Raw genomic sequence first — 12,810 nt, forward strand, 5'->3', positions numbered from 1 at the left:
TGACGTCGCCCTGACCCGGCACTCAGAGCTTCAATTGTACACGTTTAAAATGCAAAATCTCTCCACCACACTAAATGTCCCCCATCCTCCTTACAGTAAATCTCTTCCACCCCTCCTCCACAATAAATCTCTCCTTCCTCTCCCCCCACGCACTAAATCTTTCCCCACACTAAATCCCCCCATCCCTCACCCATACTATATCTCCCCCATCCCTCCCCTCACACTAAATAATTTAGGGTATATACTGGTAAAACATAGAATGACCTTGGAACCAAAAAATTGGATTGAGAAAAATGGTTCCAAAGGTAACTTCAAATGTGATAATTGTTTCTCATCAATTCCATATTACAAATAATCCCTTAAGAATAGGTTCTGTCACTCATCAAGTAATGGACTTCATTTCTTGTAGTACAAAATATGTAGTCAATGTAATATTTTGTCCCTGTAATATTATTACATTGGAAAAACCGACCCTTGTTTATACATTTCCAAGAGCATTTACATTCAATAGAGACAGGTAAAGGTTCCGCCAAATTAATTAAACACATACAAGAATGTCATGGAGCAGACCCAAGATCATTATGGTTTGCAGGCCTTCAATGGGTTAATCATCCACAGCAGGGATCATAATAAAATGCTCTTAAAAAGAGAAGTCAAATGGCTCATGAATACAGCTACCAAGGTTTAAATGACAGAATTGATTTATCTGTATTTTGGACCCGTAGAAGTGTTGTGCTTAATGCAAAATGACCGTTGTCTACCTATTGTTTCCTTTCACATTGCCTGCATGTCCAGAATAATGCAAAAAAGGACTGATTTTTTAAGAAAATGGTAAGTGCCTCATTTTTATTTCTTTGACGTGTTTCTCACTATATTATCCCAAAATAAATATATTTTCCCCCGCGCTCCCTGCACGCCGCCTGCATGTCTTGAATAACCCAATAAAGGACTCTTGTTTTAGGAAAATGGTAAGTGCCCCATCACTTTTTCGTTGAAATGTTTTATATTACTCATTCGCTGAGCATCACCGCACTCCTAGTGAACAGACCGTGAATGTTCACAGCAGGATAAATACAGTAATTCACTTATTTCTCAGTGGTATGGTGCCGAAGACTGCCTTCATTTGATAGTCCCTACCCTCATCATGGGCGATTTCAACATCCCCATTGCTCTTCCCCTCTCCTCATCTGCAACCCACCTTTTATCTCTAACCTCCTCGTTTGGCCTTTCACAGCTTACTAATTCTCCAACGCATGAAGGCGGAAACTCCCTCGAATTGGTCTTCTCTCGGCTTTGTGCAGTGTATGATTTTGCAAACTCCCCTCTCCCGCTCTCTGACCACAACCTTCTTTCATTCTCTATCAAAAACTGCCAGGCCACTCAGGCCACCCCCACTGTCCTTACTTATAGAAGCATACAGGCCATTAACACCCAGAAACTAATGAAGAACTTGCAGTCTTCATTGGCCCCTATCAACTCCCTCTCATGTCCTGATTCTGCATTGAAGCATTACAATGAAACACTTCAAAGTGCCCTGAATGAATTTGCACCTCCTATACATAGAACACCACAACACAGATGGCGACAACCCTGGCACACCCTGCAAACACGTTTCCTGCAGCGGTGCTCCTGGTGCGCCGTACGTCTGTGGAGAAAATCCAATATACACGAAGATTTAATCCATTATAAGTTTATGCTTCGAACATACAACACTGCCCTTCACCTCTCAAAACAAACAAATTTCAACACCCTCATCACCTCACTGTCCAATAACCCTAAAAGTCTCTTTTACACTTTTCATTCTCTACTCAACCCAAGAGTACAGGTCCCAACCACAGAGCTTCGAGCTGACGATTTGGCCAATTACTTCAAAGAAAAAATTGACCAGATCTGACATGAAATTATCTCCCAATCACCTCATACCATGCACTGTCCTCCCTCCCCCACTGCATCTAGCTCACACTCTGATTTTGAACCAGTCACAGAAGAAGTAAGCAGGCTCCTTGCATCTTCTCACCCAACCACTTGCACCAGTGACCCATTTCCGTCACATCTACTCCAGTCCATTTCCCCTGCTGTCACCCCTCACCTAACTAAAATATTTAACCTCTCTCTCTCTTCTGGTATCTTTCCCTCCTCATTTAAGCACGCTGGGCCGCTAACTATAGACCTGTCTCTAATCTTCCCTTCATCTCTAAACTCCTGGAACGCCTGGTCCACTCCCGTCTTATCCACAATCTCTTTGATAACTCTCTTCTCGACCCTCTCCAATCCGGTTTCCGCTCTCTACACTCTACTGAAACTGCTCTCACTAAAGTCTCTAATGATCTACTAACAGCTAAATCAAATGGTCATTACTCCATGCTAATTCTCTTGGATCTCTCTGCAGCATTCGACACTGTGGATCATCAGCTCCTCCTCACTATGCTCTGTTCCATTGGCCTCAAGGACACCTTTCTCACCTGGTTCTCCTCCTATCTCTCTGACCGCTCCTTTGCTGTATCTTTTGTTGGTTCCTCCTTTCCTCTTCCCCTTACTGTTGGGATTCCTCAAGGATCAGTCCTAGGCCCCCTCCTCTTCTCTTTGTACACTGCCCCTATTGGTCAAACAATCAGTAGATTTGGTTTCCAGTACCATCTCTATGCTGATGACACCCAATTATATGCTTCTTCTCCTGACATCATGCCTGCCTTTCTAGAAAACACCAGCGATTGTCTAAACACTGTGTCTAACATCATGTTCTCACTATATCTGAAACTGAACCTGTCAAAGACTGAACTCCTTGTGTTTCCTCCCACTACTAATGTACCTATACCCGACATTGCCATTTCCGTGTGTGGTTCCACTATTACTCCCCAGCAACATGCCCGCTGTCTTGGAGTCATACTTGACTCCAAACTCTCCTTTGCCCCCACATACGATCACTGGCTCGCTCTTCTTAGCTGCACCTCAAAAACATTTCTAGAATTCGACCTTTTCTTACTTTTGACTCTGCAAAAACTCTTACTGTTTCTCTTATTCATTCTCGTCTCGACTATTGTAACTCTCTTCTAATCGGTCTCCCTCTTACCAAACTCTCCCCCCTCCAATTTGTCTTGAATGCTGCAGCCAGGATCATATTCCTCGCCAATCGTTACACCGATGCCTCTACCTTGTGCAAGTCATTACACTAGCTACCTATCCACTCCAGAATCCAGTACAAACTTATTACCCTCACCCACAAAGCTATCCATGGCTCAGCACCACCCTACATCTCCTCCCTTGTTTCAGTATACCACCCTACCCGCACCCTCCATTCTGCTGATGACCTGAGGTTAGCATCCTCAATAATAAGAACCTCCCACTCCCATCTCCAAGACTATACACGTGCTGCACCAATTCTTTGGAATGCACTTCCCAGGTCAATACGATTAGTCCCCAATCCCCACAATTTTAAGCGTGCCCTGAAAACGCATTTATTCAGACTGGCTTATCGCCTCAGTGCATTAACCTATTCTATCCCTGTGTGGCACAGTCAAAAGTTTTACCATAACCAGGTTCCCCGCATCATGTTCCCACATGCTTTATGCATCCATTAACCCTCTGTGTCTGTACTGTTACACACTTAACATCATGGCTGGTCCATACCATCAGGGCAATTGTTACCACCCACCTTTCGTGTCTACCTTTTTCCTCATAGATTGTAAGCTTGCGAGCAGGGCCCTCATTCCTCTTGGTATCTGTTATGATCTATGTGATTATTGTTATGCTGTAATGTCTATTGTCTGTACAAGTCCCCTCTGAAATGTAAAGTGCTGCGGAATATGTCAGCACTATAGAAATAAAATTTTTTATTATTATTATAGTCAGAAATAACACTTGGGTACTGCCCTTGTTAGGATGGGGAGCATGCGCATGGGCCATGACAGGTTAGATAAGTGTTATACCTGACCTTTGCTACTCGTGGGACTCCATGGACTCCTACTGTACACCCTCATGTCTAAAATGGGTGAGATCTAAACCATTTTCTTATGCACTGTGGCACCTTCCATATAATTATGTTACTCGTCAATATAGATTCTTAATCTACTTCCAGTATTTGTAAAAGTAACTTTGTTTGTATATTTGTATATGTTCCACTCCCTCGGAATATTTTATACTATTCATTAAAAGTTATGTTTTAAGAGAGTCTCTGCATGCTGCTTAAACTATATATTGTGAGATTAGATCCTAAAGGCACTAGTTGGAATCTATTAGCTATATTCTATTTGACAGGTTCCCTTTAAATATTGGTGTATTTCAAGGCATGAAACATGGCTTTCTAGGTTTAGGCAGTTCTTAAAATTAGTATTAAAATTGTTACTGTATTGCCTCGGCTTCTAAAAAGTACACCTGTAAAAAGTTACCGTTATGCCACCTGGCCCCGATATTCCTGGAATTCCGTTTTCTCCCTGAGAATAAATAAAAAAAAAGATAGCTTGAGAATCTTCGGACTTCATAGCTCATAGTCACAAATGATCTAGTAAATGGTGTGTTGCTCCATACTTGGGTCATTAGTTATACTGGCATACCCGTAGCATACACCAGTATGTAATTATTGCTGTATGCCACTATGCTGTCAGTAGCATTACTGCTGCATGGTGCACCGTAATAAAATTGTTTTGCACACATATATATATATATATATATATATATATATACATACATATAATGGAAGAATGAAAAAGCAGCACAAATAAAATAAGAAAAAAGAGGGTGCACGCTCCCAGGCATATACCAAACCTTTAAGGTTTCCATCAAAAATTGAAAGCAGCACGCCTTGGAAAATTCAGTATAATGATGTTTAATTATGTGCCCATACAGTGTATGTGCCCATACAGTGCGACGTTTCGGTCCAGAAAGGGTGCGGACCTTTCTCAAGCAGTACAATGTGACAAATGAGTGCCTTCTTATAGCACACAAATTATGCAGGTATTTTGTGACAATTATACAATATATGATAAACAAAAATGAATCTCCAGCATTGTGATATACAATCATGAAGTGCTTGCTTAATGCAAAGTGCATAACATGATAAAAACAATATTCCCATATACATAAAAATCATGCACAGGAGATAATTACATATTAGCGGCAGCTGAAAACTTCATGTTAAAATGAGTATGACTCACCCCACTAACATTGAAAGAGCGCCAAACCCCAGCGTTCATAACTCAATGCGCAGGGCTGGAAGCTGTATGCGGTGTCTAATCCACTGCCGCTCATGCGCAATAGCGCGTCATGACAATCAGCGCCATCTTAGTAATTGGAAAACATAAACAGACATGCGCAGTCTCACTGCTCATGCGCAATTGCGCATTTCATCTGTCGGCGCCATGTTAAGATGGGGAAAATTTTGTCCAATATATATTTTTGCAGAAATATGTACTCATAAAATAAAAAAATAAGATAATATAATAACGTTCAATCCTTACATGGAATTCCCATATGGAAAGTGAATGACACGCCATATCCAAATTGCTTATAGCAAGGGAACAAGATCGGTATAGGGAAAAGTCCTTAGGAAACAGGAACACCTCCCATTAGCTGGGATTGGTAACCCATGACCGACTGGTAAGGAGAGTGGTGACAGGAGTCTGGACAGTCCCTCACAATACCATAAGTTCAAGTCCCAAAACTGGCACATTCACTATAGAGGTCCGCAATAGGTAGAACGTACAAAATAAATATAACAAACATTGTACATCTAAATTTATTTATTGCAAAAATTATTTATAATTTTTAGTTAGATATATCATGAAAAAATACATAGAAGGTCATGGGGGAGTCATATTATCATGATACGCTGCCGCCGGATAATCTGAAAAACATAAAAAGTAAATGATATTTAAATACCTAAAAAAAATTTTTAAAATACCCTAGAAAATAAACAAAGAACAATAGCAGCAACATACAAGATGTACAACAATAGGATTATAATGTAATATGTAACTTATAGTCAGCGTTTAAACCAAAAGGCTTTAAAGTATTCAACTTCTTTATCCACTGTAGTTCTCTAATCTTAAGAAGTTTAACTCTGTCACCTCCTCTCCTTAATGGAGGAATATGATCAATTCTAAATGTCAGATCTTTTTCCGTATGTTTAACCCCTTACCTACAATTGACGTAATATTCCGTCCATGTGACCCTGGACCTAATTACCATGGACGGAATATTACGTCACCGCGATCAGCGGCGCCCACGTGGTGAGCGCCGCTGATCGCGGCCGAGTGTCAGCTAATTATCATAGCTGACACCCAGCACAATGTGTCAGGGGCGGTCACGGACCGCCCCCGACACGTTAACCCCTTGCACACCGCGATCAAACACGATCGCGGTGTACCGGGGGTTAAAGGGAAGCATCGGCAGGGAGGGGGCTTCCTCCGTGCTTCCCTGAGCCCCCCACGGCAGCGCAATGTGCAGCGCTGCTGCGGGGGACTCCTTTCCTGCAGGTCCCCGGATCCAATATGGCGACAGGGACCTCCGGGGGCCTGCAGGAAGCTGCCTTCCTCAGTGCCTGCAAAGCGCAGGCATGAGGAAGCCTGTGCAGTGCCTGTGACAGATCGCTGATCTGTCACAGTGATCTGTCCCCCCTGGGACATTGTAATAAAGTAAAAAAAAAAAAAGTGTAAAAATAATTTTTTAAAAATCGCTAAATAAATTAAAAAAAAAAAAAAAATTCCCCAATAAATTCATTTTTTGGAAATAAAAAAACACAATAAAAGTACACATATTTGGTATCGCCGCATCCGTAACGACCCGCCCTATAAAACTGTCCCAATAGTTAACCCCTTAAGCGAACCCCTTAAAAAATAAAAATAAAAAACGAAGCAAAAAATAATGATTTATTATCATACCGCCGAACAAAAAGTGCAATAACGCGCGATCAAAAAGACGCATATAAATATCCATGGTACCGCTGAAAAAGTCATCTTGTCCCGAAAAAACGAGCCGCCATACAGCATCATCAACGAAAAAATAAAAAAGTTATAGCTCGCAGAATAAAGTGATGCAAAAATAATTATTTTTTATATAAAATTGTTTTCATTGCATAAAAGCGCCAATACATAAAAAAAGACCTAAATGAGGTATCGCTGTAACCGTACTGACCTGAAGAATAAAACAGCCAAACCCCCCGTTATCACCCCCTTAGTTAGGGAAAAATAATAAAATTTAAAAAAAATTATTTATTTCCATTTTCCCATTAGGGTTAGGGTTAGGGCTAGGGTGAGGGTTAGGGTTAGAATTGGGGGTTTCCACTATTTGCGCACATCATATGGGGTATCAACCTACTCAGGACAATTTGCAAAACAACTTTTGGGGTCCTATTTCTCCTGTTGCCCTTAGGAAAATAAAAATTTGGGGACAAAAATATCATTTTTGTGGAAAAAAAATATTTTTTTATTTTCACGCCTGGGCGTTATAAACTTCTGTGAAGCACTTGGGGGTTCAAAGTTCTCACCACACATCTAGATAAGTTCCTTAGGGGGTCTAGTTTCCAAAATGGTGTCACTTGTGGGGGGTTTCCACTGTTTTGGTACATCAGGGGTTTTCCAATCGCGACATGATGTCCGATCTCAATTCCAGCCAAAAACGTCAAATGGCGCTGCTTCCCTTCCGAGCTCTGCCATGCGCCCAAATAGTGGTTTACCCCCACATGTGGGGTATCAGCGTACTCAGGACAAATTGCACAATAACTTTTGGGGTCCTGTTACCCTTGGGAAAATAAAAATTGGGGTGAAAAGATCATTTTTGTGGAAAAAATATGATTTTTTAATTGTACCGCTGTACGTTATAAACTTCTGTAAAGCCCTTGTGGGTTCACAGTTCTCACCACATATCTAGATAAGTTCCTTGGGGGGTCTAGTTTCCAAAATGGGGTCACTTGTAGGGGGTTTCCACTGTTTAGGTACATCAGGGACTCTCCAAACGTGACATGGCGTCCGATCTGAATTCCAGCCAATTTTGCATAGAAAAAGTCAAACGGCGCTCCTTCCATTCTGAGCTCTGCCATGCGTCGAAACAGTCGTTCCTCCCCACATATCAGGTATCAGCGTACTCAGGACAAATTGCACAATAACTTTTGCAGTCCAATTTCTCCTGTTACCCTTGGTAAAATAAAAAAAATTGAACCTGAAGTATTTTTTTTGTGAAAAAAAGTTAGATGTTCATTTTTTTTAAAATATTCAAAAAAATTCCTGTGATGCACCTAAAGGGTTAATAAACTTCTTGAATGTGGTTTTGAGCACCTTAAGGGGTGCAGTTTTTAGAATGGTGTCACTTTTGGGTATTTTCTATCATATAGACCCCTCAAAGTGGCTTCAAATGTGATGTGGTCCTAAAAATAAAATTCAAGCAAGGATATGATTGTTCACTCTGATATAGGTTCGCAAAAAAGGACTCAGACTATGTTGACAGGAAAAACTAGAGTTGGTTCATATCCTTGCTCGAATTGTATAAATTGTTGCTATATGGAGAAAGGGAATGTTTTTCAAGATCTACACAATATAGAAAAGTCGTATAAAATTAACCATTGTTTAACATGCTCTTCTGAATTTGTTATTTATCTTCTGAGATGCCCTTGCAATTTATATTATGTAGGTGAAACAACATGTGAGATGAAAATTAGGCTAAATCAGCATAGATTTACAATCAGAAAAAAGAGACAGGATTTGCCAGTATCTAAACATTTTTTAGATCTTAAACATACGGAAAAAGATCTGACATTTAGAGTAATTGATCATATTCCTCCATTAAGGAGAGGAGGTGACAGAGTTAAACTTCTTAAGATTAGAGAACTACAGTGGATAAAGAAGTTGAATACTTTAAAGCCTTTTGGTTTAAATGCTGACTATAAGTTACATATTACATTATAATGCTATTGTTGTACACCTTGTATGTTGCTGCTATTGTTCTTTGTTTATTTTCTAGGGTATTTTAAAAACATTTTTTAGGTATTTAAATATCATTTGCTTTTTATGTTTTTCAGATTATCCGGCGGCAGCGTATCATGATAATGACTCCCCCATGGCCTTCTGTGTATTTTTTCTACCTTTGTGGACCTCTATAGTGAATGTGCCAGTTTTGGGACTTGAACTTATGGTATTGTGAGGGACTGTCCAGACTTAGGAAGGTTGAGTGTTGTGCCTTCACAGGGTTCACCACTCTCCTTACCAGTCGGTCATGGGTTACCAATCCCAGCTAATGGGAGGTGTTCCTGTTTCCTAAGGACTTTTCCCTATACCGATCTTGTTCCCTTGCTATAAGCAATTTGGATATGGCGTGTCATTCACTTTCCATATGGGAATTCCATGTAAGGATTGAACCTTATTATATTATCCTATTTTTTTATTTTATGAGTACATATTTCTGCAAAAATATATATAGGACAAAATTTTCCCCATCTTAAGATGGCGCCGACAGATGAAATGCGCTATTGTGCATGAGCAGTGGGACTGCGCATGTCTGTTTATGTTTTCCAATTACTAAGATGGCGCTGATTGTCATGACGTGCTATTGCGCATGAGCGGCAGTGGATTAGACACCGCATACAGCTTCCAGCCCTGCGCACTGTGTTGGTATGAACGCTGGGGTTTGGCGCTCTTTCAATGGTAGTGGGGTGAGTCATACTCATTTTAACATGAAGTTTTCAGCTACCGCTGATATGTAATTATCTCCTGTGCATGATTTTTATGTATATGGGAATATTGTTTTTAGCATGTTATGCACTTTGGCACTTTGTATTAAGCAAGCACTTCATGATTATATATCACAATGCTGGAGATTCATTTTTGTGCATCATATATTGTATAATTGTCACAAAACACCTGCATAATTTGTGTGCTATAAGAAGGCACTCATTTGTCACATTATACTGCTTGAGAAAGGTCCGCACCCTTTCTGGACCGAAACGTCGCACTATATGGGCACATAGCCTAATGGGCTGAATTAAACATCATTATACTGAATTTTCCAAGGCGTGCTGCTTTCAATTTTTGATGTGTATATATATATATATATATATATATATATATATATATATATATATATATATATATATATATATATAGACGTTTTTGGGTAACAAAACTGGCGATATATTTATTGAGTAGTACTGCATGCCTAATATACTTTTCATGAACTTTTCAGCATAACTTAAGGCTCATAATTGCAATTATTAGGAAAATTCTACAATATTTTAAATACTGTAATAGTAAAAGGTGCATATTTGGCTCCATCTAGTGGTAAAATACATGATGCTGGCAAACATGATTGTGAGAAACACAAATTCACCATAAGTGTAATACTTAACTGCATCTATCAGTTTTAATAGTTGTTATCTCTGCTGGATGTGAAAGTGCCAAGATAAATTATAAATTAATCCTTAGATATTAAAATGTCATATTTGGTTCTAAACTTTAACTGAAAAGCTATGACTTTACAAGTGATTATCTGTCATTACATTATTATCTAACGAAAACAATGACTTACTCTTACACCGGGAAAACCACGTGGACCTCTAGGACCAGGCTCACCGATAACTCCTTCACCCTTCAAAAAAACAAACAAACACAAAAATGATTTAGCATAGACTGCACTATGCTCTACCTGGTTGTATCTTTCCTGGTCTCAAACCTAAAGGTTCATAACTTGTGTTCATTTTATATACATAAAGGACGCAGCCAAGTATTACAATATATAAATATCTAAAAAAAAAAAATTTCAAGACTTAATTTTAGAGCTCATTAAGAACAAGACTTTGGTGACGTATTGGATGAAACTTGGATTAGTACTAGAGGGAATCTGTCTGCAGGTTTTTGATATGTTATCTGAGGACAGCATGAGATAGGGGTTAAAACACTGAAATCAACATGTCCGATCGAGTGCTCTTGTTCACTTGGTATGGCGGATTAATCATTTGGTGATTATCATTGCTCGGACTAAGCAGTGAATGAGCCCTAGTCTGACTCTGCCCCTCTCTGTGATTAGCAACTCACTGTCTATAGACTTTGTACACAGAGAGCCTGACGTGGGCGGGGTTAGCTCCCTCAGCTCTGCTGCACTGCTAAATCTAAAAACTTTGATTGAGTCAGAATGTTTGCATCCAGTAAACTGAGCAACACATCCCTGGAATCTGATTCCAGAGACTCTGCGGCTGCATAGAAATACATGCAGCCACAGCTCTGGTCCTGAGTGCCGCCGGGTGTTGATGCGAGAGACTCGTGCAAGTTTCTTGCATCATACACAGTGGTGTGATCCCGGCCTCTACATCATGCTGCTCTCAGATGAGGTAGATTTCCTTAAAAAAAATCTGTAAGTTATTCTTAATTAAATTATGATGTTAGAATAATATACAGAGAACATTGTTCATTTCTTTTTATGTTTACGATTAGTTATTTGTACTTCTAAAAATGTCCAAAATGTGATATAGAAAATACTGATCTTATTGATATGTATTGGCTATGTCCAAAGGTTTGCAGGTTATGCAGGTGCAAGATATGCTCATCTTTTTATACTATCTCCTTTTCTTTCTTTGGAGAATTTTGTGATCATTTGTTAAAGGGGCTGTCAAATGTCTGCAGGCACTCCATGTGACAAATTCTCTGTATTGAGTGGGAGGGTTGTAAGGGGGTGAGATACAATGTCTTTCATGCACCCCTTCCCTCTGATTGTCTTCCAGTTCTTAATGTTTACAGATGTGTTTTATGATAATTGTCTGTGGTACTGCTACATGTATAACTATGTATAACTGCTCATTGTTTATAGTATTGCCACATGAATGTGTTACCATTTTATAGAAAACTGTAATATATTGCCTGGTATTCCTGTATTATAGTATTACAGATGTTATATGCCTTTTGTACATGTACATTTAGGGACAGTTAGTGCATCCATTCTTGGGACATTAGAGGAGGGCACTCTTAGTACATAGTCTCCCCATAAACCGGCTAGATGTAATTATGTTGCGGGCCACTAGAGGTGGTATACTAGTGGGGCCTGATAGGATGTTCATAGAGGGTTAACTGTAGGAGGGGCTGCTGAGAGTTAAGGTTAGTGCTGAAAAGTGGTTTAGGTCAGACGGGGCCAGGGCACCCAAGTGTCCACTTGGGCTATAGGCCCGGACAGCTCGGCAGCCACTTAATGTTAAGTCGTTATAGCCCACGTTACCGACAACCACTGTGAGTGGACTAGTACAGGAAAAGGAAGATGTGGCCTCTGATTGCCTGGGTCAACGCTTTTAGGGCAGAAATTGGCTGGAATAAGGAAATGAAGTGAGTTGGAGCTTCAATAAGTTTGATACAGACAGGCCGGATGCTTTACCAGGGGCCACCAAATGTAGTGACTGAAGAATTCCTGTCTGGGGCGAAACAGGCTGAAGGAAATGTCATTATAGCAAGGTCAGGCCAGGAAGGAACTGGGATGCAGTCTGGGATGGTCCGGTCCGGACGTGTATTGCACAGAAGGGACAGCAAGCAATGGAAAGATGAGGAAGCAAGCCATTGTTATAATGTACCAACTGTGGCTGTAACATGTAAAATTCTAAGTAAAGAAAGTGTTAAAGTTGACTCGGACTGTGTCTCCATTGATGGGGGTCGCCTAGAAGAGGGACCATTTTGGCCTGGGAAGTGCCTGGGTGAAGCTGAATCTGGAGATGCAGGAATGCCGAGAAGAAGAGTGCTATTTCATGTAGGGGAAGGACTGGACACAGCTGCTACAGTAATACAAGTCACAACTACAGTCCTGTCCCTCCCTTACACTTGGTGTAGTTGGCAGGATGTCGACACCGTGCAG

The 12,810-nt window shown here is 40.3% G+C and overlaps 1 protein-coding gene across 1 annotated transcript in view; it reads right to left on the minus strand.

Moving 5' to 3' along the window:
* Positions 1-12,810, minus strand: part of LOC141095090 (uncharacterized) — a 616,558-nt gene that overhangs the window by 249,186 nt on the left and 354,562 nt on the right. The window contains exons 79-80 of the mRNA XM_073580971.1: positions 10,510-10,569; positions 4,386-4,430 (exon numbers count right to left, since the gene is read on the minus strand). Coding sequence (XP_073437072.1) covers positions 4,386-4,430; positions 10,510-10,569 — 105 coding nt within the window. The remainder of the gene's footprint in view (positions 1-4,385; positions 4,431-10,509; positions 10,570-12,810) is intronic.

The sequence above is a fragment of the Dendrobates tinctorius genome, unplaced genomic scaffold, assembly GCF_039654945.1.
Source record: "Dendrobates tinctorius isolate UK_male_01 unplaced genomic scaffold, ASM3965494v1 ptg000066l, whole genome shotgun sequence".
Lineage (NCBI taxonomy): Eukaryota > Metazoa > Chordata > Amphibia > Anura > Dendrobatidae > Dendrobates > Dendrobates tinctorius.